General features: G+C 44.3%; 1 protein-coding gene across 9 annotated transcripts in view; it reads right to left on the bottom strand.

The window, feature by feature from the left end:
- Positions 1 to 916: 916 nt before the first annotated feature.
- Positions 917 to 26,805, bottom strand: part of GPR132 (G protein-coupled receptor 132) — a 98,038-nt gene continuing 72,149 nt past the window's right edge. For 2 of the 9 annotated variants that reach the window (XM_068947281.1, XM_068947282.1), the window contains one exon: positions 917 to 5,077. In XM_068947281.1, coding sequence (XP_068803382.1) covers positions 3,939 to 5,054 — 1,116 coding nt within the window. In that variant the 5' untranslated portion in view covers positions 5,055 to 5,077 and the 3' untranslated portion in view covers positions 917 to 3,938. Of the gene's footprint in view, positions 5,078 to 8,108; positions 8,330 to 12,304; positions 13,695 to 13,764; positions 13,885 to 21,690; positions 22,004 to 26,805 lie in introns of those variants that run through there. The other 7 variants (XR_011141681.1, XR_011141680.1, XR_011141682.1 and 4 more) reach the window with 7 other exon arrangements.

A 26,805-nucleotide genomic window follows, 5' to 3' on the forward strand; every position in this document is an offset into this window, starting at 1 on the left:
TCCCAGGTATAAATGGAGTATATGGAGCTCCCCTCCCCTGTGCAAAGATCAGTTGTGCAAGGGAAAGAGTGGGAGTGCACCAGGATGCAAATCACACCAAAAGGGACTGGAAAGACTCATAGCTTTGACACCCTCCCCTCTAGACACTAGTTGCAGAGGACATGCTGGGAGATCCAGCTTTGAGGATGCTGCTACCTGTATGCTTACCCTGCACAGTAAGAAATACAAAAATTGATTGCATCCCTCTGAGAGACGCCCTCACCCTTTGCACAGTGTGGCTTTGCTGCCCTGGGTTTTGTGCTAGTTTGGAAATAGGACAAGTATTCCAATCTATTAGGCAACTATGCCTTTATTTCACTATGTAAAGGATATGTTCTGAAAGACCTATTTATTCCATAGGAAGGCAACATGGCCATGAAGAAAAGCTGCTGGACTGTGAACATTTTTGAAAGCTTGGTTCTGCATTAGGTTTCATCATTCATTAGTAAACAGAAATTCAGCATTGGGTTGTACATGTTACCAGGCACTGAATGAGAGCCAGTACAAGATCACCAACTGCCGATGAAACTTTTTTGCTCCCAGAGAGTCTGAATTCATTCATATTGTCATTTACCTGTTTCGTAGAGGAAATATAACTGTCATCTAAATGCAAAATTTAATGCTGAATATGAAAGCATTTCTTAGACACGAATGGAGGTTTATAAGGGAGTTACCACAAACAGTGAATTAAAAAATGTTTAGAAATAACTTAAAATTGATGACTAAACAAACAAATCAGATATATCATTTGCAAAATCTAGTTTGGCCTGCTCTAGTTGGTAGCCAAAAATGAATCACTTTATGCTTCACTGACAAATGCAAAATAATTAGCAACCCACTTATCTCCCATGTACATTATGAATGTCTGAGCCACATGTAAAAATAACATCATATTTTATTTATTCAATAGCCCAGTCTTCATTAAACCAACTTATGGGAATTATACCGGAGTAGATGCTGAGTAAAAAAATAGTGTGAGATGTCAGAATCTGGCTCCCGTTACACTGGTGAGCCACTTGCCCACTGTGAGCCTTACGTGGCAATCAAATTAGGAAGCACTGCCTAAGTTCGGTCCTGTACTCTCTCCAGGGCATGTTATAGTTAAGCTGAGTTGAGAAAGCTGGAAGTCTACAAGGGACCGATCCAGATAGCTGGGTCGAGAACTGAAGACTTCATGTAGTAGATGAATCTTTACAGACCGAAAAAGTCCTTGCAGGCTTATAGGTAAATTCCTTGCAGTAGGAAATGATGGAAAGATCCACCCAGTCAACCCATCTTTCAGATCTGACATGAGCAGAGTCCTTACTGGGTCTGTAGAAAGTGTCCCAATGTTGAGATCCTTCATTTGTCTGTGTGGTATAGTCAGATACTTGACAAGCAGTGAGATCATGTGCTTGAATTTATCGCATGAGAAACAGTTGGCTTATCTGATGCGATATTTTAACAATGTGGAAACAGCATATCTTGGTTTCCTCACTCAAATGTAAAACACTGCTTTTCTGTTTATCCAAAGAGGTCAGGATTTGCAATTTCCCCTTGAGGATACCTTGCATGGTATCTGGCCCCTGTAATCCCTTCAGTATTTTTTCACAGAATAATTTAAGTTGGAAGGGACCTCTGGAGATCATCTAGGCCACCTTCAGAGTTAGACTAGGTTGCACAGGGCTTTGCCATCTCTAAGGATTTTATTTCAGAGTGTGCCTGAACAAAGAAGGTCCAAGTACTTTCCTTAAGAGAAGATGCAAAACTACATAGTAATGTGAAATTGCAAGTAAATTAGGCAAAGCAAAAGAATTACACATGTTGCATCAGACCCTGCTAATCCCTGTCCCCTGCATTTATGACACTAGGCTCCAATGTCAGTTGCTATAAATACACTAACTTTTTATTAGAGGAAAAGCAGAGAGAGGTTTCTAAATTCATCAAGGTGAGTATCCAATTTGCAACCATTTACATCAGTTTAGAAGTCTGTGTCTCCTTTGTTTCTTCTAATTTCACTGCTATTATTCATCAGAGCCTTACATTTAGGCTATGAATATCCTGAGGTTAGGGCAGTTTGCATATGTATCTTCAGAGATGACTCAACGATGCTCTGGCTGACTGGAGTTGTTCCGAGCAATGCTTGCTGCTTGGTTTTTTAGTAATGGAAAGTTTGATTTTCAGCAGAAGTTCCAAGCATTCAACACTTTACTGGTCTCTCCTTTGTACTTTAGAGGATTTGATCTCTTGGATGCATATGAAAATAAGAAAAAACATGGTTTGTTAATTAGCATCAACAATTTCTTATTCCATTCAGTATTACGTTAACTACTTTTGAGGACACAATTTCATGAGTAGATGCCAAAGGACATATTAAAAAACACAAAAATTAAATATATCATAAATAAAATAACTTGAGGAAATGACATTCTGGCACAATGCCTTTTTTCCAAAAGTGTAAAAGAGTCAAAAATAATATATATATAAGTGTCTATAACAATTGTAAAATATTAACAGATATTTACATTAGCATTGGCTAATGTTAGTTCAGTTCAGAAATATGGACATTAATGACAATTTAAAAAAATCACTAAAATACAACATTATACATAATGTAGAACGAGATTGTGATATGAACACTTTAGAAACTCATATTCAAATAAACATCCAATCAGTTCATGTGCTTTATCTGCTTTATTTTGATCATACAAAAATATGAAGAAGGTGTTTAAATAAATCTTGGCAGGAGGCAGATTTATATGATTTTTTTTTTTTTTTTAATTTCTGTTTTGAAGGCCCAGGATATTATCATCGCTAATTCATTCACTGCTACAGTAGAGGCAGCAACAGTGAAATCTGCCTAACACAGTCCTATTTATGCACTACCAGCATGTCCCAGGGAGTTCCCATCTCTGAGAATAAGGTACTGTATTCTCCATGCTGTCACCCCTTCCTCGGCAATAAAGCACTGAACTCTTGTATAGACTCCTGCACACTAAAACCTGGATCAATACCAACAGTGAAGTATTATCTTAATCAGAAGTGAAACACAAGTTCAACAGACATTTGGAGATGACATAAAAATAGCCTCTGATTCCACTTGGAAATTTATAAATATCCTATATATGCCAGTGCATTCCAGATTTAACTGCAGAACAAGTAAAATCTACCCATTGTAAGATATCAAGCATTAGAAATGTACATTTTCAAGAATTTCAGGACAGTATAAGATCTTGGATAACACGGTAGAAGTACTATTTGTATGTGCTTATCTGGCCGCTGTTTTGCTCTCTACTTTCCCCAGAATATGCAAGGTAGATTAAACTGCGTACTGAAATATTAAGAACATTTTCAAGGCTCTTGTTGAAAGACTTCCTCATTTTTAATATTTTTAATACTTTCCACTGTTTAACCACAAATGCAACAACAGAGTGCATATATAAGGATCTAAAAATATACCTCCTAATTAATTAATGTTTTAAACGAGAAGCATAGGCCCTACATTGTTCTCCTCAGTAGGGATCTTTTTTTCTACCGCAGAAGATGAAACTGGTTCTGAATTTGTGTGAGGAAAAGGGTTAGTCCAAAAAATAGGCTTTTAAGATTTCAGTTTGGCTTAAAGTAAATGACATCATTTATTGAACATGTCCTTAGCAAAGCAAGGTTTTCACTGATGATACTTGCGGGCAAACTTTCCAATAGGAGACAAACAGATATCTCCTCCAGTGAAAACACATTAGAAGTATCCCTTCCATAGAGTCCTCAAGGAACTGAGGACTGGCAGTGTCCATGCACTGGCAGTGCATGCTGGCCCATGCACTGTGACAAAGCTTCTGAAGGATGTCACCATGTCAATAACATGTTGCATTGTGGAGCCTGCAGCTGATCTTGGGAACATCTTATTTGTTGCCAGCAGACTGTTAGCTACCATCTGCTTGATCTTTGCCACTAATACAGGTCTTCTGAACGTGGGATGAACTTGATATATCTTTGTTTTCTTCTCTCAGTACTCCTTCCTGTGATTCTTCTCCAGTTTTCATTTTGCCACTCTCAGTCTTGTGATTAATGGATGAATTCAGCTTGGATGAGTTCAGTCTCCATCTTCTCAGAGTTCTGTAAAAATCTTTTCTGACACTTTCACTAACCAGCACATAGATGATTGGATCAGCAATGCTGTTTGCAGTTGATAAACACAGAAATACTGTAAAAACTGAATATATATCTCTTTCAAATGGACATGAACAACTTTGATGAAATATAAAGTAGATGGATCTTACTACGAGTACCACATGGTAGGGAGCAAAGCAGATTAGGAAAATGACAATAATGGCGATAGCCAGATACTTCACTTTGGCTTTTTGGTGACAACTCAAACTGGTGCTTGTTTTTGCACTTTGGAAAATTTTGTAGTTCGTGAAGATGAGGGTTGTGAAAGGTATGGCAAATCCAAATAGGAATCTGGCAAAGTTGAAAGAAGCCAATTTTGTGTCAAGAGGAAAAGTTTCAAAGCAAGTCGTGTTATTCAGATTCAGGGAATTATCCTCCATAGAAAATACAGGACTGTGGATTATTGCAACGATAGCAAAGAGAAAACATACTATTAGGATTGCTTTTCTCTGTCCCCTTTTCCCCCTTGATTCCAAAGCATATACCAATGCCACATAACGATCCACAGAAATGCAGCACAAGAGCAAAATGCTGATGTATATGTTGCAGAAAAAGATGAATCCTGTAACTCTGCAAGCACCTAGACCCATTTTCCAGTGATGCTCATCTTGGACATAAATAATCCAGAGAGGCAAGGTACTCAAATACATCAGTTCACACAGTGATAAACTGAAAATGTAGATGGCAATTACTTTGTTCCTTTGGATTTGTACAAATGTAAGTAGGGAAGTTAAGCAATTTGCTGGAAGTCCTATGGCAAAAACAATGCTGTAAACAGCAACCAGAAGTGTCTTGCTGTCTTTGTAGGGCATTTCTGGGCAAATGGAGATATTCTTCATGATGATGCCACAGGCCACAGAATCTCCCATGACTTTTTTCCAGCTGGTGTTTCCTGAATATCAGAAGACAAGATGGGAAGTTAGCATTTATATCACTTAAAAATATGTCAATAAAGATTATGACCCCACAGGTACCAACAGGGCATGGCAGGGATGCTTATCTTGGGGAAGCATCTAAGACAGGCAAGTTCTCCAAGACCTGATGGTCTCTTGTAGTGTTCCAAGGAGCCAGTTATGATTTCCTTCCAGGAAAGTGCCTTTCTTTGCAAGTAATTTCTTGACTATGGTGTGCCTATTCACTAAGAAAGGGTGTTGGGGGCTGTCCCTAACCTAGGCTGCCCCATAAACAAGACAGAGCTGCTGATCAATTACTACAGTTACTTTCTGGAGGAAACTGAGGGCATCAGACTTCTGGTTTCTTTAGTTTTTTGTTTTTTTCAAAAAAACAGAGTAGGAAAAAATGCCAACAGTGGAGTTATCAGAGGCAGACTTCTGAAAGAAGCTGTCATTTATGGTTAGATGGGGGAACCATCTGAAGGGGGTGGAGGTAGTTATGGCATCATAGACTACGCTCCACAGTGTATGGAAATCAGAATCTGGCCACTAATATGTACTTCTACACTGTAATACAACACAGTGGACTGGAGATAGTTCACTCCCCCCTCGCACAGGTAACTGCAGCTGAAGAGTATAAACTTGTAGTGCTATATAACACTCAATGTAGTAAGTCAGCCTGACTGCCTATTACATTTGTTTGATACCTATGAGAGACAACAGGAAATAAGGGTAGTGAGAGGAAGTAAACAAGACTGAAGAGAAGAATATAAGAATTTACAAATAAGAATGTAAGAACAAGAAAGAATAAGAATATATAAGAATAGGAATTTAAGAATAAGACTATAAGAAAATTAAAGCCCTTTTTAATAGGAGTAATTACAAAGAACCCCACCTTTCCAAGACTACTACACACAAGAGCAGACCTGGCATTTGGCTAGTGTTAAGTAGTGCTAGGAGAAGAATTTCTAGCAAAGTCACATAATGATTTCCACACAGAAATCTCCTCCATGTGAAGAGAGGAATCTGGAGATAGGTGGCCCATAATGGTGTTGTGTGCCCTTAATAATTTTACTTTGCTATATTTATGAGATGAAGGTGTCCTCTGTGTAATGCCCTTAATAAAAAGAGGCCTCATCTAGCCTTATCTTTTGGACTTTCTTCTGTAATGTGGATACCTGCTCCAGGGAGTAGTTAGTTAACTGAGCAGGAGGAACTGTGTTGAGAGAGTTTGAGTCCCTTCAGACAGACGAGGGGCGTGAGCCTGCCTCATCCATGTTGTAGATGAGCAATTTCTTTAACACAGAGTTCATGCAGGAGGGAAGGGAGCTTTTGGCATCCTCTGAACATTTATTTGTTTTTTGTTGGGGCTGGTCTCAGGCAGACCAAGGTGAAGCAGGCTAATCCCAGTGCAGCGGGCATCTGGATTCTCTCACGTCCCTCCAGGAGGGTGGACAAGCTAGTGGGGCTGATCCTTCCCCTTTGTATCTATGAGAGCTGCATAAACAGTTCCACCCTGAATGCCAAATAGGACACCTGCCATGCAAGATCCCTATATCTTGAAAGGCAATCACGTGCTCTGACCTAGCTTAGTTACCATGAAATGAGAGCAATATGAGAATGTAGACACAGACTGTCTTAGGCCGGGAGACCCTCACAGCAGCGAAGTGCTAGCCGCAGCCATAAATAGCAAGATGTGTTTTTCTGGAGCTTGACAAGACGTGTTCATTTACAGCAAGCAGCCCAACACCATCAGAGTCTGCTCGATGACGGCAGCTTCTGAGCATAGATAAGTTTCCAGTCCCTACCAGCAAGCAGATGAAGCATGGGCAGACCAAGAGGTCATCCTATCCAGTACCTGCTGTCCTTGGCACCAGCAGCAGATTAAGCTGTTTCTCAGGATGAAGAGACTTGGAAGGGGGCCTCTGTAGACAGAGGAACTGAAAAAGTCCTGCTTGTGTGGAAGAAAAACACCGGAGGGTGCGACCACACTCTGTGACAACCTTCCACTTCCCTCTGCGGCAAGCCATGCTTCGCTCACGTGTTGACACGTTGACAAGGTTTAGCAGGCAGTGGTTGCTGCTTTACTCAGGCCAAACTATCACATTCCTGCCAAGTACTAGTGGGCCACATCTCCCCTTGTCTGAGAACTGGACTGTCTGGTGTCCAGCGTATTTGTTCAGATCATTTCAAGGGGGATTTGAAGTTTCCTTTAGTTTTAAGTGTCCCATCTTAAAAATGACTGAACAAGAGGATCCTCACTGCTATGTACAGGGAAGACTGCACAGTACTGACCAGGGCTCATGTAGGCTTTTTTGTGTGAGAAGATTTAAAGTTACTCCCCTTCTTTCCTTGCAATGCAAGTGTACTCCTAGCTGGTGTTAACTTAAAAAAATGATGGTTGCAATAAGGAAAGCTGCCTCTGGGAGTCTGCCACACTTGATGAAGGAGGTGAGGCCTGCTCCCAGCCAGCTACCAAACAAGTGTGGAAAACTGTTTAATTTCTGTAGCAGCAGAGATTCTATGGCCAGATCCCTCATCTAGAACATGACATATGAGGTCTTGTCCTTGACTCAGATGTGTTCAACAGACTTGAAAGTCACTGTACACCTGCATAATAGAAAGCTGTCTTGGGGACCTCCATTTCTAAGAAGAGGCGCAGCAGGTGAATAATAGGCAAGGGAGACAGCGAGAGACAGGGATGCTGTGCAGTTGCAAGCCGTCTCAGTTACTCAGCAACTGTCTATGCTAAGCGCCTTAGCACAAAAAATCTTTAAGAGTGGTTGAGCGTCTGTTCTCCTCCCCTTCCCCAGGCTTTGCATCGGTTCCTTGACCCACTGTTTGTTTGAATATTCTCCTCGTTGTACTGCCTACGCCTGTCCTTTGCTGCTCGTTCTGCGAAGGCATACTTCCCCCAGAGGTACCTGTAACACTAGCAAGCAATGGTGATGGTGCCGAGCAGGAAGGAAGTGGTAGGCAGGTTATTCTGTATTCACATGTTTCCCAATGTTTCTTTCTCTTGCCTCTTACCTTTGCCTCTTCTCATCCAACTCTGCTCCTCACTTTTCCAGGCCCCTCTTTCTAGACTTCTTGGGCTTTAGCCTCCTCCTGTTTTCTGTACAACTCCGTCTGTGTGTGTGTGTGTGTGTGTGTGTGTGTGTGTGTGTGTGTGTGGGCGTGTGTGTGGGCGTGCGTATGTGCGGGAAAGGGAGAGAAGAAGCGTAGAGCTTAATTCACCTGGCACCACTGCCTCTCTCCTGTTCCTGTGCCTCCTCCCCCATGCACAGCCACAGCGCTGGGCCTGCTGCTTCCTCTGCACTGCACAGTTCATGAGGAAGGTCTGCGGTAGGAGTGGGGGTAGGAAGGGGCTGGGAGCCCAGGCCCGCTGCTTGCTTGCTCTCTCTCACTCTCGCCAAACCCTCATGGCTTTGCTGTGTTGCTTCTCATCTCAGGGAGACCCCTAGGGGGGCAGCAAGGGGTACTGCAAGGCCAGGGTTGCTGTGACTGCCTTTTAACCTTTCCTGCTGGCATGTCACTCGGCAGTGCGGACTGAGTGTGGTGCCAAAGATAAAACTGACTTTCAGCCAAAAAGGACAGTGTGGACAAGGGACACTAGGGCAGCCTGCAGAAAAGGGGAGGCCAGAGCTGCCCCAAATCACTGTTCCTTACTGGTCGCAGAAGCAGCTTGTCTTGCAAGAGGACTAGCCTCCTCTTTAGCCAAATAGTAAGGGAGAGGCAAGTCTCTGCTTCCAGATCATGTCTCCTTCCTGTGTTTAGCACCTGTCAGTGAGCCTCAGGAAGGAGCCATGCGTGATCTTTTTTTAAAGCTGCCTGTACAGGCCATGCAGGCCATGCATTTTTTTTTTCTTTTTTCTGTCTGCATACTGTCTAAGCCACAGGCTGAGACTAAGCTGAGAAGACCTTTACTCTTAAACGGCTGTCAGCTGCCAAGTAGAAAGCCTCACCTAATAAGGAGAGGGCATAGGCATGAAATTACACTTGTAAAGAAAAAAACATGTGCTAAATGCCTCTCCTAGAAGTCTGCCCTGTCACTACAGGAGCTTGGGTCCTTCAGCACAGTAACAACCTATTATTTCAGCCCCATATCAGGAAGGAAGGGGAGGTCATCCATCTCATTCCCTCCATCCCTTTCTCCTGGCTGTCTGCCTTGTGCAGAGCAGAGTCATCTGGCCCTGACCGGGGCACCCACCTCAGTTCTGAGCCTCATTAGTCTCTACTCTGCTCTCCAAGCCTGGAGAGGGGTTTTCTCTTGTTTCTCAAAGTGAAGATCAGAAGAGCAGCACCCAATAGGCAGCTTCACAGAATCACAGAATGGCCAAGGTTGGAAGGGACCTCTGGAGATCATCTCGTCCAACCCCCCTGCTCAACCAGGGTCCTCTAGAGCACGTTGCCCAGGATCACGTCCAGACGGGTTTGGAATATGTCCAGGGAAGGAGACTCCACTGCCTCTCTGGGCAACCTGTTCCAGTGTTCAGTCACCCTCACAGTCAAGAAGTTTTTCCTCAGCTTCAGATGGAACCTCCTGTGGCTCAGTTTGTGCCCGTTGCCTCTTGTCCTGTCGCTGGGCACCACGGAGAAGAGTCTGGCCCCATCCTCTCGACACCCTCCCTTCAGATACTTGTACACATTGATGAGACCGCCTCCCAGTCTTCTCTTCTCCAGGCTCAACAGGCCCAGCTCGCTCAGCCTTTCTTCAGAGGAGAGAGGCTCCAGTCCCCTCATCCTCTTTGTAGCCCTCCGCTGGCCTCTCTCCAGTAGTGCCATGTCACTCTTGTGCTGGGGAGCCCAGAACTGGACGCGGTACTCCAGGTGAGGCCTCAGCAGGGCTGAGTAGAGGGGCAGGATCACCTCCCCTGACCTCTGCTGGCAACCCTCTGCCTCATGCAGCCCAGGATCCCATTGGCCCTCCGGGCCACAAGGGCACACTGCTGGCTCATGCTTAACTTGTTGTCCACCCGGACTCCCAGGTCCTTCTCTGCAGAGCTGCTTTCCAGCAGGTCAGCCCCCAGCCTGTACTGGTGCCCGGGGTTCTTCCTCCCCAGGTGCAGGACCCTGCACTTGCCTTTGTTGAACTCCATGGGGTTCCTGTCTGCCCAGCTCTCCAGCCTGGCCGGGTCCCTCTGAATGGCAGCACAGCCTTCTGGTGTGTCAGCCCCTCCCTCCAGTTTAGTACCATCAGCAAACTTGCTGAGGGTGCGCTCTGTGCCTTCCTCCCGGTCCTTGATGAAGGAGTTGAACAAGACTGGACCGGGTACTGACCCCTGGGGGACACCGCTAGCTGCAGGCCTCCAACTAGACTCTGCGCCACTGACCACAACGGCCTGAGCTCCGCCATCCAGCCAGGTCTCAATCCACCTCACTGTCCACTCCTCCAGCCCACGCTTCCTGAGTTTACCTATGAGGATGCGATGGGAGACAGCGTCAAAAGCCTTGCTGAAGTCCAGGTAGACAGCATCCACTGCTCTCCCCTCATCTGCCCAGCCAGTCATTCCGTTACAGAAGGCTCTCAGATTGGTCAAGCATGATTTCCCTTTGGTGAATCCGTGCTGACTACTCCCGATCACCTTCTTGCCCTCCACATGCTTAGAGATGACCTCCAGCATAAGCTGTCCCATCACCTTTCCCGGGATGGAGGTGAGGCTGACAGGCCTGTAGTTTCCTGGCTCCTCCTTCTTGCCCTTTTTGAAGACTGGGGTGACCTTTGCTTTCTTCCAGTCCTCACGCACTTCTCCTGATTGCCATGACCCTTCAAAGATGATGGAGAGTGGCCTAGCAATGATGTCCACCGGCCTCTGAAAATTCAGCCTCTAATACTGCCTCTCTGCAATTGAATACACATTTTTATCCTCATGCTAGCCTTTTAGAGTTTGCTATTTTGATAGCTTTGCTCAACCCAGAAGCTTCCCAGTTCTCTCGTCGGTGGTGGCTGGGCTGTGATGGCTGTATCTCCACATCTCTTCAATGCAACACTCATAGCTGTACCGCTATATCTAAAGAGGCAGCTGGTTACCTGTGAGCATCTTGTCACCGTCCCACACTTATGTATGAGTGAGGCAGCTAACCTACATCTCAGATATTCATTTAAATAAAAAATAACACAAACAAGAGAATATACACTGTTTTGGGACTCACTTTCTGCTATTATTTGTAATGAGCAATTTTTCTGATAGAAACATTAGTGGAAACAGCAGAATGTAGAAGATTTATCAAATCCAGCAATTTTCAGTCATGTATAAGGGTCAAATTTAGCTGTGGTGCCAAGATAGTACGAGGATAAGAGATATCCAAGAATGCCTTCATAAGGGTTTCAATGTATTACATTTCTTAGCTGCCCAGTGTCTTCCAGTTGAGCAGAGCTACTCTGAAGTCAGATCCTGTTCTGTGTCAGATCCTAATCTGCCAGGGGTCACCAACTGTTATTAGTTCTTATATCAGATCATGGTTATGTGTTGCTTCAGTAGCTCTACTTGTGCTAAGGAGCACTCTGGGCTGCTTGTTCCCTGAAACTCACTGAGCATGACTCAAACCACAGTCAGCACGTGCATGTTTCTCACCTTCCTTTAAGACTCATAAAATATCTCATTTTCATAGTGCTTTCACAGGACAAAGATACCATTTCTGGCTCAGGAAGTGCCTGAGCACAAATGACTGAAAGGTGGGATAATCTACCAAGGAAGATTTGCTGCATGCCTACTCTGCACTTACATTCTTCCCTAGGTACCTGCTCTTGGCCAAGGTTATAGCCATGATATTGGGCTAGGTAGATAGACCTCTGGTAGCCTCTCTGATGATATGTTCACACTTTTAGATAGATATGAAATCCCACAGTCTCAGGGTGTGGTGAGAGATGAGGCCTTGTCCCTGGGATGCTCTGAGGATGTGGTATTACAGCACAGTCACACCAATAGAAGTGGCCATCACCTTGTTTCCCTCTGCCACGTCTGTGGTCAGTGCCTTGCCTGACCCTGCACTCACGCTGGGTGGTAGGCTAGCAGAAAACTTGTCTCTTTTTTAAATCTGGATTAGTTTTCTTCCCATTCACGTTTCTGAAGTGGCTTATTAGGATCAAAGCAGCACCCAGGCTGGCACAAGGGAGTTAGTAGCACATGGCCAAGCGTAGAGCAACCAGATGCAGATGCAAGGTAGATGCAACCAGTCTTGCAGCTGCAAGACTGACAGCAGCTTAGCCATAATGTGAACTGTACCTTCCATCACTCTTCAGAGGCACTGCTTGGTTCTGTTGGCTATTTAGGGGCCTCTGCACTGGAGTTACTCTGCTGGGACCAGGAGCCTTCTTTGTGTACGCTGCAAGTCCGAAGCAAAGCACGTTGGGTTAACAGTGCTTCTGGCTGCTTGAATCACGTGGCAGGTGGACAGCTGCTCTAACCACATCACGCTTTTCTTTGCAGTTGTCTTGAAAACTTAACTGCTAAGTCTGAAAATCAGGTGGGCTTTTGTGAGTCTGGCATGTTAGAACTTAATGCAGCTGTAAAGATCTTCACTGGAGTCTGGGATGAAGCACAAAAGGGTCTTGGGAGGTGCAATTTGACTGGCTTCATGGAGGCCTGGTGCTGCTCATTCAGGCCAGTTGTGCATTTGGCATTGGCAGATATACCAATGTATATCTGATCTTTTCTTCACAGTCTGAAGTATTTTTGCTAACACAGAGGTGTAAAGAGGGAAGTGAAAACAAGGGGGAAAGCCAAAGACTTTATTTTACTGTTGTCTGTTGTCACTTAGCTACTCATACAAAACCATTTCAATTTCTAACAGAGAGGTCTGGAGTGATAAAACAACTCCTGCTAGGGAAGGTAAAAAAGAAAAGAGAGAGAGAGAGAGAGAAAAAAAAGGACAACAGCAAAACAAAACATCATTTGAGAATCTTTGCATTAATTTACCTAAGATACAGAAGGACAGAAAAGAAAAGAACAAAATGAAATCCATAGCATGAGTACAATTAGAGCAGCACAGCACCTTATGATTTAGTTATTTTTCATTTCTAAGCATCCTTCTATGCCAAGGATTATTGTTAGAGCTGAGAATTGGGGTGCTTATGAGGATATTAAGAATAATATAAAAACCCCAGCCACACTGCTAATGGTTAAAATAAAAAGAAAATAACTCTTCTCACTTTTCTCTCACCCCCAATATTTGGAAAGGATATCAACCTGCATGCATTAAAGCTTAAGCCAACCTTTAACAAAGGAGGGCCTGAGTTTCTGCTGTGGGGTTTCGTGTGCTTCCCTCATTCGCATCTGGTACTGTAATTGTTTGAGACAAGATTACGGACATGATGTCTGCCTCACTACTCAAATCTAGTATCATAAGTCATCAGTTCCTAAATATGACAGATGCGCTACCCATGATACTCATCACTAGCAATATTACTCTTATTCTAAACCTGGGCTTCTCTTTCTCATGCAAAACCTACGTTACCTATCTATAAACTTTTCAGCCACTGGCTTTTGTGTTTTCCATTAACTTTAATAGAAAGTAAGAAATCGCTGTGGATTATTTACTCCACTATTCTTGAAAGTAAGAATCGTGTTTTGTGGTATCTTTGTGGATGAAAACAGAATATGACTTATTAGCCCCGCGAGTCAGTGAACTGTTTTTGTTTTTTTCCATTAGCAAAAAAGAAATTAGTAGATAAAGTCATTCCTACCAGCAAGTGTCATCATGTAAAGGGAAAACAGAAATGGCTTCACTCAGACACTCAACAGACTGACCATTTTGACTTGAATACACAAGGTGGTGGGATTTGAAACTGTATAGTTTAAATATCCTGTAGAGAAAAAAGTGTATGTTAAAGCTACGGAACTATACTGAGAATCAAGCCTGAACACAAACCCATCTTAAAATGTCTGTCTCCATCCTAGCTCGATCAGGAGGAAACCACTGATGGGATTTGAATCCACAGTCAAATAAAAACTGTGTATGAAGCAGATTTAATGCCTAGTTAGCAAAGAAACTCCAAATAATTCCTGAAGGATGTAATGCAGGTTTAGTGTATTTGCTCGATTCCTAGTTGAGTTTTACCCTCTTCTGAGTACTCCCTGGCTGTTGTGACCATGGAGAAGACTCTTAAAAAAGAAGAAAGCTCACTAAGCAGCCTGCGGCTGTACCAAGCATGGCATATGCTATGTTCTGGTCATGAAGTGTAGTCATCTGAAGTTCAAGTAGGTTTTTCGATAGAAGTAAGCACTCATCTTTCAGTGCTTACGCTAATCTTCAGCTGTGAGACACGAGATAGAGAGCACTGTAGTGAAAGCAGATAATCTCTTTGTTGACTAATGCTGGTTAAAAGAAGCTGTGGAGCATCCGTAGGCCACTGCCAGGAACAGCAAATAGCTGCTGTGCGGAAGCAGTGGGAACGTGGGATTAGTTATATGGCCTTACTATAACTCTATACTGCCGATATAAGCTATAGTAAAAAAAGAACATATTTGTCAGAAGAGAGAAAATATTTATGATCTGCCATCATTTCTGATGACAGGAAGGTTTTTGATTTATCTGGTGATGCCTTGCTGTTCATAGATGTGAACTCTCAGCAACTAGGGATTTTAAATATCTCTGTATGGATGTTTAAAAATCATCACACATCCAACCCTCCCCCCAACTATACCACTAAACTTACTATTTCGCTAAAATAAGCAGCTGTGGTGACAATGAGGTGAAATAATTCACATAATAGGTCACATAATTCAAAGTTAACTAAGGACATGGTTTAAAATGACGATCCTTCCATCAACTGAGTGTGTGAGTGTCATGCTATACTAACTTTGGTGAGGGACTGCAGGGGAATAAAAAAGAATTGCTAGGCAGATAATAGAAAAATGTAGCAATAAAAGCTTTTGCTACAGGGTCTAAACCCACCTTATTCAACACATCTAAAAGTAGGTAAAACTAAACACATGTTATATGGGGTGATAGGTGAGTAGATAGGGGAAGTTCACAGATGAAAAACAGACCCCAGAATCCCCCATACCAGTGGACGTTTTGTCCTGTTCTCATGATTGTGAGGCCATGACTCATGATTTGGGGACTTTTGGAACTGGCAACATTTCACAGTCCCTTTTGGGCTGTGAGGGCATCAGAGAACTACTGTTGCAGGGCAGATTTACTTCCTGGTACCTAGGAGGTTGTCTAGAAAATATACCACAGTCAGAGGAATTATTTCATAATCAGTAAAGCCATCAGGAACCCCAGAAATGGTGTCATGAATTGGAGACTGAACTATAAAGCCCATCTTGTCAAAAGGTTGAGAAACGAACACGTTTTGGAGCAAACTCAGTGAAAGTGAACAGCTGAGGAATAGCCCTGAGACTGGCAAGTTATGTGCTGCTCATTCTCGCCCCCTTCTCCCCCAGACATGAAACCAGCAGGCACTCATGCTTGATGCCTTCTTAAAGTTGTCACAGCTTTAATTAATAGCCTTGGCAGCGGAGGGTATTTAAATAAGGCTCCTGTTACTTGAATGGCATCATTTAAAAATTTAACTAGCTGGACCTCCTTGCTAGCTTGTCTTGGAACCACAAAGTTTTGGAAGAAAGAGCTGAGAGGTGGGATTCCCATATACAGCTACTTTGAAACACCCTTGGGTGCTCCTGGATGTCCGAAACACAGCCAAGTGCCATTGGATTTGACAGTTGGGGGCTCAGATGACAATGATTACTACTCTGGATTTCCAAAAGAGCAGGTTGGGGATATGAGATAGCAGGCAATTTCAACAAGTCAGAGAAGTTTGGCTGTGCTGGCAAGCTGCTAGAGCTGAATGTGTCTAATTGCCAGATTTAAGGAAAATCAGTAGCTGAGGATTTTAAATGGCTGAACAAAAAAGCACCAAGAACTATGTTCAAATCCACCTGTGTCAAAGTAAGATTCATATTTGGCGTCCCTAACAGATTGCTTGCTAAGGTGATTGACAAAGGTTAATGCAGGCAGGGAAAGACTGTGAGACAGTGATATTTCCCTAAGAGAGAAGCTGCAGACTTTCTCTGAATGTGAACTGAGGCCATTGGGGTCCATACAGTCATGAGGTTTGCTAGAGAAAACTGGCCTGAGACGGCTGGCATAGAAAGAATGTCCTTGCCCTCAGTACTTTGGTGCACAAGATTGTAAAGCTGTCTTTAGCTGTTACCTGTTGGTCTTGCAGCCATGAGAGGTAGACTGTGTGACTGCTACAGACTGGCTCTGTTCCTCAGGCCTGAGCCTTCCAAGTTCTGAATTAAAGTCAGAAACCGTGAGTGTGTTTGTGATCACCTGACTGTTCCACTCTGCCATACTGCTCAAATGATTATCTGGGGTCCATTTTCCAGCCCTTGGCACAAAGTTGCAGGCAAATCTTTGCTTTCTCCCATTAGGTCTTGGGTGCTCTCTGGTTAATGTTGCTCATCCTTGTTTACCAACAGATTTGGGCCACCTTTCCATTGCTTGGGTGGATAACCAAGGGATGCCACAAGAGAATACTGTCAACAGCCTGCTATTCTGTCCTCCTCTAGTCTTTAGGATCTATCCAGCAGCTACTCATGGACACCTCCTTCCCTCTTCTGGGCCTCAGTCATCCAGGCCTTCAAACCTGTAGACACTACAGGATACTCCTGCCCAACCTCCAGCACCTTCAGTCAGAAACAGACTAGGAGTGACGGAAGGACCTGTACTAGAGCTATTTTCATCCCAAGCCATTGTGAGTCAAAATCATCTCTGGGGCAGCAACTGTTCCCCTGGAGTTCCTGGAGATCTCTGGAATGAGACCGTTTATCTTTTCATCTTTCATTAAATCCAGGCAGGTGGCAACATGTGGCACCTGGCTCAAGGCCCTGAGCAAAAGGCCTTAAGTCTGTCAATGAGAAAGCAAAGGACAACTACAGCCATCCTGCAGCCAAGAGAGAGACTTGTCTCTGCTATGAAGAGTTAGATTGCATCATGTCCAGAGATGTGAACATTCAATCCCATCATCTCACAGTCAGGCAGGGAGATCAGCAAAGGAATGGCAAGCCCTTACTTGGTACCCATAACTCTTTGCTCCTGGATCCACAGAGGCCATGAGCCTCTTGGACTCTCTGAAGGAGGAGGTGTGTCAATTGCTACCACACAGAGCAATGTTGTTGTAACAGAAGCAGGTAGAGGGTATGTTTTTAGTGGCCGTCTATTTATCCTACCTCGAGGTTAAGTTTCTTTGCTTGCTTGTAAGGTGGCTGTGGATTGTGGCTGGCCAATGGCTATGTTTGTTTACCTGTATTGGTTTGTTTTTATTAATGGCCCAGGGTTGCTTCCAACCACAGTTTAGTCCTATCTGCTGTTGGTCTGTCACCACTTAGCCCTGCTCTGTTCTCCATTAATGATCTTGGTGGCATCCTGCCAGCCTGTCGTTGCCTGTCTTTCCCCGTATGTAGTCTGTGCATTGCCATGGTTTGTTCTTGCCTTTCACAATCCTACTGCTGCTTTCCCTGTCTTTGCTCCAAGTCAATTCGTGGTTTTCAATCCAGTACTGTCCCAGGAGATCTATATATGGTAACTAGCACTTCTTCTGTTGCTCAAGTTTCCACAGAAGCCAGAGGATGCTGGCTCAGAGGACAAAAGCATCCAGTACCACCAAGCAGTGACACTTGCAGAGAATATTTATTCATAACCAAACACATCTGTTGATCAAATTCACAAATTCATAAGCTTCTTCCCTTCCTGCACTGACACTTCTACTGCAATAGTGACAGTCACAGGCATTTTAGGCTTTTCCTACATCTCTAGAATATTGTTGTCCTTTTCATACTTCTGAAATCCCCCAGTTAGAGTATGGCTTGGCAGTACCCAGAAGGATGAACATAGGATGACTGCTCTCAGCCAGTACTAAGAAAATGCAAAGACAGTGTGGAGCTTTGACCTAGTGACCCTAGATCAGCAATCTGCCTCGGGGTACTTGCTGATCTTGGCACTGCTGTGGTGCCTGTGCGTGGGAACCACTCTGACATGGGAGCTGCAGTGACAGGCGTTCTGCTGCTTGTAGTGTCATCAGTGCTAAAGGTGTTAAAGGGGAAAATGAGAGCAGAAAGACCCTCAAAATGATCTCATGGCCTACCAGACTTCAGCACATCAACATATTTCTTGTCATGGAGAATTTTAGCTAATTTCCCCCCAAATTTTTCTGTTTTAACCTAAAGTGAACGTGGCTCAGTAGGTGGGATCTGCAAAGAGCTGTGGAAACCGCAGCTTCTTCTATTCTTGAAACAGTGCTATTTTTAATGGAGCAGTTAAAGATGGTAGTTATGTGTGCTCTGAACTCAGACATCAATATTTCCTCCTTTTCCATTTACCGTGAAACTCATTTTCTTTGTTCCTTCTTGTCCTGTGAGTCACTCTCAACTAATTGGAGAACTAGTGTTTTTCTTGTATGCCAACTGGGTCACTTCCTATAGAGTCAGCTCACATACCAGCAGCAGGGTTTCTCCCCTGAAGATTTTGGTTATACCAGGAAAAAGGAAAAACTGTGGCACTCAAAGATTTCTCTTTGCAGCTACATGCGCCTCTGACATGTCTGTGAGCCCACCACCCTATCTGCTAAATCTCCTGTTGTGTCTTGTCCAAACCCTCAGTTGCGAGCTCTTCAACCTGTTCATTTGTACAAGATCTACCCCAATGAGCTGTCAGCGTTCTTGACAGGGACCCTTCAGCTCTACAGTGAAAGATATTAACGCAAAATCCCAGCTACCAGCTATTCTCTGAAGTGTTCTTTAGGGATATCAAAATCATACATTGTTTCAGATAGACCCTGTTCTGAATTTCCCACTTTTCTTGGACCTTTCCCCTCCGGTAAGACCCTGCTCACCTGTGCAATGAAATAACCCACTTCCCTTTCCAGTACTGAGACTCAATACTGAACCCTTACTGTCTACTGACTTCATTGCTGGAGAACGAAATCATGTCACATGGCCTGCTCCACCAACAGCACTAGCCAGCTCTGAACCTTAGATGTGTTTGGTAGTATGTTTTTGCACTACATGCTGTGGTTTAAAAACAGCCTTGACTCATGAAGGCAGAAAAGATCAAAGTAATGATAGTATAACAGCTAGATTCTTTCAAGCCTGACAGCTCTTTACAGAAAGCAGCTATAAAGATGATGAGATTCCTGCCAGTGTGATGGGATCCTTGGCTACTTCCTCCTCCAGCGCTCTGGAATAAGCCCAGCATATGAGGCAAAGCAAAGAGAAAATAGTATTCCCCATATATGTTGGCCCTGAAAGGGTTCAGCTTAAAGCTACGGTTTTCACACGTTGGGGCACACCCCGCTGAGGAAACCAAACACATGGCAGAGGGATGTGCGGAGATGTGCCACCTGATCAACCCTGCTAGATCTGTGCTGGCTCTGTGCACGAGACGTGCACAGCTCCTCTGCAGCTGGGAGCAGTGTGGAGACATTAGAGTGCCTGTGGACAGTCGGCTGAGTCCATGCAGGGAGAGAAAAGTGCTAAAAGGAGATAAAAATAGCCTCATGTGGAAACAGGGGGATATTTATTAGTTTCAGCACTGAACTGCTCATTGTTTTAGCTAATTGCACCCCATGCACACTGAGAGTGCAACAGGATTGTGTTAAGTAACAAGAAAAGGCAGACAAACCCTGAAACAGTGTTGAGCTCTTGCCAGATGTACAGGCATTAAGTGACAGACAGCAGCCATAGAAACCTACTGTCACGTTGCCTGGCGCAGCAGTTAACCGCAGCCATCACTCCAGCTATGTTCCTATTGCATTAGGGTCCCAACCGCCCGTATAAGCAGTGGCATCGCTGCCAGGCATGACCGTCTCTATAGCTGCAGCAATACTGCTCTCCTCTTCCCCAGCTCTTTCTGGTTTGAGAACAACTGACGTACACACACTTTTGCAGCCCCTCGTACACAAAAATAAAGGAATCTTGCTGGGACAGCAAAATTATTCTGAACGAAGCTGTGAAATTTCCATTTCAGCTTAGAAGTGGTACTGAGTTTTGCCAGGGCAGCCAGAGATAGTTGAAACACTGCCCTAAAACACTTCTGCCTTAACAGCAGTGCTAGTTGCGTGATCATGATGAGGCTCTAAAGTCGATATCTCACTGAGAGGCATGGGAAATGCTGAACCTGAAAGAGCTGTCTGCAGTTTCAGGCAGAAATTTCAGTGCTCAGTTCATACTGTGAGTACTTGTTTGAATGTTAGTGTCCTGCGAACGGAAAAATCCTCAGAGGAAAGTCATCCTTGCCTTACTGCTAAGGAGCAGAATATGTAGGATTTTTTTTTTTCAAATGAGGTTGCTAGAAGCTGAGGAACTATTGGTTAACATGCAGCATCTTGCCTAAATGGAATCACAGGAAGGGCGGATTAAAACTAAGCCCAGATACACCTTGGCCTTTGGCAGAACAGCAACTTTGTTTAAAAATTTCAAGAGAATTCAGTAGCTATAATCCGTAGCATCTTCTATTGCAGTATGCACAAACAAATGGGGGAGGTAACAAGGGAGAAGCAGAAAAACAACCAGGAAGAGCCTATGAGAAACTAAATCCAGGAAACAGAATGCAGTTTAATCTACTCAATAGGACAGCCCCAGCTCAGCACGACTGAGGAGGTAGGACATTTACCCTTTACTAAATCTTATTTGGCATAGCAAAGATCTGCTCTGATCCCAGAATTTCTCAAAGCAAAGCTAGGTTTCTTAAAACTATAAAAGGAAGAAGTACAAACTGATTCATTCTGCCCATCCATCAGCATGGTGTGATTGCTGTTACCAACCTGTGACTTGTAGTCTCCTTAAAGCTGCAGCTACTACGCTAAACAACTGCTATGCTAAACGCAAAGAAGCATCAACTTTCCTTTAAAAGCAAAGTCTCGTGCTTGCCAAGATCAGCATTAAGCATGGTCCCAGCATTTTTGACATCCCAGACAAATAAGGCAACTCCCAAAATATTTGATGAAAACAAAAAAAATCTTAACTCAGTCTCGACATTTCTGAATGCCAGAGGTCAGTGCCAGAGACAGTACTTTGTGAATAAAAGATAAAGAAGAACATTTGTATATCCAGTCAGTCAGTATAGACCAGCAGGTAAACATCAGAATAAAATGCCTCTCGCACTTTTCGGCACAGTAAGGACAACACGAAAGGCTGGATGTGAATTTTCTTTATGGTCTACCAAAGGAAGCCCATCAGCGCTGACTGGCTTTTCTGTATCTGACATAATAGCATATTCATGCCTCCTGGTCTGTAGTGATGGTTAAATCTAACATCACTGCCAACCTGGATCCTGCCGAAATCTTTCAGGCATAATTATCATCCATTCCTGACTGGAACTACAATTGCTTTTTAAGAAAGAAAATATTTTGTATAGGAAAGGGGGAAAGGAAGACAGGTAGCAAAGACTCCGTTAACTGCAATGAACTCTAATAAAGACAGACCCAGCAACATTGTATGTCTGTTACATCAATCACAAGGAGTTTTAGACTACAGTGAAACATCAGCAGAGTCTAAATTTCTGCAGCACAAATGCACAGCATGGAGAAGCAGTTAGCAGAACAAGGCAAAATACTTCTGCTAAATAGAATGAATGAGTTATCTCAGAGTCAGAAATCACTTACTTCTTTTTTCTGTAGCTTTTGCAGAGGAGATGCTAAGGTGCTCTGACTTGTGCCGTGCTCACAGACTGCTGTGTAGGAACTTCAGGAAGTAACTATACTGCATACAGTCGTTAAGTGTCGCGAGTTCAAAGAAAGTAGATTGCTGATGACTTCATGAGGTTCCCAAAGTCTGTCACTTTTAGTTAGGTGCCCAGCTATAGATAGGCATCTGAGTGGAATACCCCAGTCTTGAAAATCTTAGTCCTATCATTACTCGAGAAGTCATGGTATAAAGAAAGCTTAAGCAAGGAATATCCATATTAACCGTACTGGGAAGGTCTGCTCCTGAAAATAAACCAAATAAACCTCTGAGAAGAGGCAGAAGAAACTATTCACTTGTTAATTGAAGTAGAGAATAATCAGAAGGGGGGGGGGAAATGGTCATGACAGGAAAATGTGGATTTAATAGGAAGATACAAGAAATAAAGAACGTTATGCTGGTGGGTCTGCGTGTAAATGCAGCCCAGGAACTGAGGATTATAAGTTTTCTACTGAGCAGAGCACACAAGATATCAGAGTTACCACTGCAGTCAGAACGGCAGCTGAAAGAAAATAAAGCCGTAACAATGGAAATAATTACTTTCAAATTCAGTCACCTGACTAGGAGTAAGGAGTAGTGGGTTCATCTCTTGTATCTGCCAGATTCCACTTCTAACCAGGAGTTTCATCTCTTGGACTTCTGTGCTAGGTGTGTACATTGGTCACTGTGCTAACATGCCACGGAGGGACAAGAGCCTGAGAAGCAACCCATAACCCTACTCTCTTTGGCTACCAGGCTCTGGTTCCCTGCATGGAGCATTGGAACATGATGCCCGCCATAGGCACCTGCAGTCGGTGACCTATTCCTCATTTGTACGGTTGAGATAACACTCACCTTGGGTGTTACACATATATTCACTTGCATATTTGTGAAATGATTAGGCATTTAGATGGATGAGGAGCAATATTAGAGCCCAACAGAGGGGGATGGTGATATGAGGGAAAGACCATTCTAATGCCAGAGGTGCTAGAAAAGGCTGCAAATACTTGAGAATATGAGATGGTGGTATGAGCAGCTTAGAGAAGCGGGGCAGATTTGCAGGTAGGAAAAAGAACTTCTGTGTCCATTCTGTTGGTTTAGACTGGGAAGGGGTGCATGACCTTTAGCAAGTGCCCTAACTTGGATTTTAAGTATCAGAGGAAGATGGGCTCCACATTACAGTGCTAGCCTAGACTTTGTTGGAAGATTTGTTCCATGCATCACTTCAGATGCCACGTTTAACACTGAGAGAGTCAGTTATGACCACATTTATTAAGTCTTCAGGCAGCTCCCTGATAAACTTCCATTGATCCCAGCTGTGGTGAGGTGCTTACAGCACTCCATGGGGGTCTGTCAGTGTTTGGAGACTGCTGAGTGAGAAGGTGGGACAGGAAGGAGGAACTAGGTTACAACCTAAGGCAGACAGATAACTAAGTTTTCTTTTTATAGCTGTATTGATAATGAAACATTTCATTTGAAAAAAAAAAAAAAAAGGAATGCTTGGCTTCTGCTTTCATTCTGGGGTGAAGAAGTCATTCTGGTTTAGTTCTGCTGAACATGTCATCCTCTGGCTCCAGACAGACCTGGGGAACAAAAGGCTTAAGCCATCTTGGTAGCCTTCAGCTGCATAGTGGACCAGATGAAATTTGAATCTCCATCAGCTCAGCCTAGCTGGATGCAGCACTGTTCCCCAGCCTGTGTGTTGCTCCAAACCCATGATTTCATCCTTGCCCTTCTCTGTGTAGATACCAAACCCAAAGGAGACCATAGAGAAGACTGGGACTGATGTTTCTGAGATGGTTAAAACTGATTTCTCTATATAGAAGATGACCATTCTTCATTCAGAGATGTGGGACAGAGAAGAGGAGAATAACTCTCTGTCATGAAGAACTGGAGTTTTTGTGGAGACCAGTGGGCTCCTCTATGATACTTCTGATGTGCTAGGTCACAGTTCCCATTTGGGTTTTCAAATTTGCAGTCGAATACCTGCCTGGTTATGCTCCCCATGATACTTACTTGCACATGCTGACATATGGGTAAGAATATACAAATAGAGGCACATATGCATTTGACAACTAGATTTTATGATGACACATTGAAAATTGCGTGGTCCTCCAGAGAGAAATGGAAGATAACAGCTCTCTGTGCCCTTGAATCTTCCAGATGAACCTACAAGTTTAACTATTTAGAGTCTCTACTGCTGCATGCTTCTCTTAGTAATAGACCCCAAATCAACAACACCCACAGTCATTGCCCTAGCAAGTTGAGGTCAAATGTAAAATTTCACACTGGAAGATGCTTTCAAAAGATTTGACAAGATCTTCTGTGACTGGAGATGAAAACAGAGCTAACACTTCCATGGACAGCAAAAACAAACCAAACATATTAAGTAAGTTTAGTCTATATTCAGTAAAGATAACACAAGCACCACAGCGCTATATATTTCAGCCTGAACTCCATTGTACTGGTGTTGTATCCAGGCAGAAAAAAGATCAGATAAGGAGCCATTTACAACAGAAGGCATAAAGCCTCAGGCCTCTATCTAAATCCAATTGAAGTAAATGGCAACATTTCACTGGGCCTTGGTGAGTTTAGATTGGGAGTTTTTGAGCATATTTCTTTTTACGTTTGCTGGATACTATTTAGATAGTTGCCTTTAAAATATTGGGTTTAGGCAAGTTAAACCACCAGATGCCTTCTGTGTACTCTTTATCATCTTTCTCTTGGAGCACAGTGATTATCCAAAAAATAAGAGAGAAAAGAGTCCAGCTTTGTTTTAGTTCACTGCTGCATAATACCAATCTCTCTTGGGATTTTCACAGCAGAGTGAAAGAGAAAGTGCTTGTGCACCATTGACAGGAAAAGAGAAATAACTGTGGAAGGCGAGAGGGGTACAATGTCTTTGAAAGACTTTCAGGCTGAGGTACTCATACCCCTTTTTCATTTAGAAACTACCAACAAAGGTTGGAAGTATATTTGTCCTTTCTCTATTCTGCTGCAGATGAAAATGCTCTGTGTTTGTGTTACCTTCCCCTGATTGTGACCAAAATCAAAAAGAACAAGAACCTATGAATGGTGGAAACCTCGGCTTATCTGCCTCTCCTTACTCCACATACAAATGAACACGCACAGAGTTGCACTCATGTAATAGCTCCACTCAAAAAAGACAATTTTTTGTAGAGCTGTGCATCATTTTTGGAAGCAACTAAGGCTCATTTTTCTTAGAAAACTATGGAAGAGGGCTTTTAATTTTGCAATGAGAAAAATGAGCTGAGAACAGTTCCTTAAAGTACAGAATTCAGTAGGAAAAAGCCAAATGTCCAGCTCCCCTCTTATTATCAGGCAGCACACTGTGTGGAGTCTGAGCTGCAGACCAGTCTGAGGAAAGCAGCATGTGCATCATGGCAAGAAGGACTTTCTTAAGGATAAAAGCAATCTAGGAAAGGACTCAGGCAGATTGTTGATAGTGACCTGCCTTTTCTTCAACTCCCTGTGAAACTCTCCAGCACAGTAATGGCCAGAGCAGGGCTAAGAAGCATCAAAGGCCAATGTCTGCTCAGCCCGGCACTCCTCTGGCCAAAGATGGGGGGCTGTATCTGTATAAGCCCCCCAGCACCGGTATGATCACAGAATCACAGAATGGCCAAGGTTGGAAGGGACCTCTGGAGATCATCTCGTCCAACCCCCCTGCTCAACCAGGGTCCTCTAGAGCACGTTGCCCAGGATCACGTCCAGACGGGTTTGGAATATGTCCAGGGAAGGAGACTCCACTGCCTCTCTGGGCAACCTGTTCCAGTGTTCAGTCACCCTCACAGTCAAGAAGTTTTTCCTCAGCTTCAGATGGAACCTCCTGTGGCTCAGTTTGTGCCCGTTGCCTCTTGTCCTGTCGCTGGGCACCACGGAGAAGAGTCTGGCCCCATCCTCTCGACACCCTCCCTTCAGATACTTGTACACATTGATGAGACCGCCTCCCAGTCTTCTCTTCTCCAGGCTCAACAGGCCCAGCTCGCTCAGCCTTTCTTCAGAGGAGAGAGGCTCCAGTCCCCTCATCCTCTTTGTAGCCCTCCGCTGGCCTCTCTCCAGTAGTGCCATGTCACTCTTGTGCTGGGGAGCCCAGAACTGGACGCGGTACTCCAGGTGAGGCCTCAGCAGGGCTGAGTAGAGGGGCAGGATCACCTCCCCTGACCTCTGCTGGCAACCCTCTGCCTCATGCAGCCCAGGATCCCATTGGCCCTCCGGGCCACAAGGGCACACTGCTGGCTCATGCTTAACTTGTTGTCCACCCGGACTCCCAGGTCCTTCTCTGCAGAGCTGCTTTCCAGCAGGTCAGCCCCCAGCCTGTACTGGTGCCCGGGGTTCTTCCTCCCCAGGTGCAGGACCCTGCACTTGCCTTTGTTGAACTCCATGGGGTTCCTGTCTGCCCAGCTCTCCAGCCTGGCCGGGTCCCTCTGAATGGCAGCACAGCCTTCTGGTGTGTCAGCCCCTCCCTCCAGTTTAGTACCATCAGCAAACTTGCTGAGGGTGCGCTCTGTGCCTTCCTCCCGGTCCTTGATGAAGGAGTTGAACAAGACTGGACCGGGTACTGACCCCTGGGGGACACCGCCAGCTGCAGGCCTCCAACTAGACTCTGCGCCACTGACCACAACGGCCTGAGCTCCGCCATCCAGCCAGGTCTCAATCCACCTCACTGTCTACTCCTCCAGCCCACGCTTCCTGAGTTTACCTATGAGGATGCGATGGGAGACAGCGTCAAAAGCCTTGCTGAAGTCCAGGTAGACAGCATCCACTGCTCTCCCCTCATCTGCCCAGCCAGTCATTCCGTTACAGAAGGCTCTCAGATTGGTCAAGCATGATTTCCCTTTGGTGAATCCGTGCTGACTACTCCCGATCACCTTCTTGCCCTCCACGTGCTTAGAGATGACCTCCAGCATAAGCTGTCCCATCACCTTTCCCGGGATGGAGGTGAGGCTGACAGGCCTGTAGTCCACAACTACCCTACACTATCTATGCCTGATAGAGTCTCAGTGGCTTGTGGTTACAACCTGATTTAGCTGTGA

Source organism: Struthio camelus, chromosome 5 (assembly GCF_040807025.1).
Source record: "Struthio camelus isolate bStrCam1 chromosome 5, bStrCam1.hap1, whole genome shotgun sequence".
NCBI lineage: Eukaryota > Metazoa > Chordata > Aves > Struthioniformes > Struthionidae > Struthio > Struthio camelus.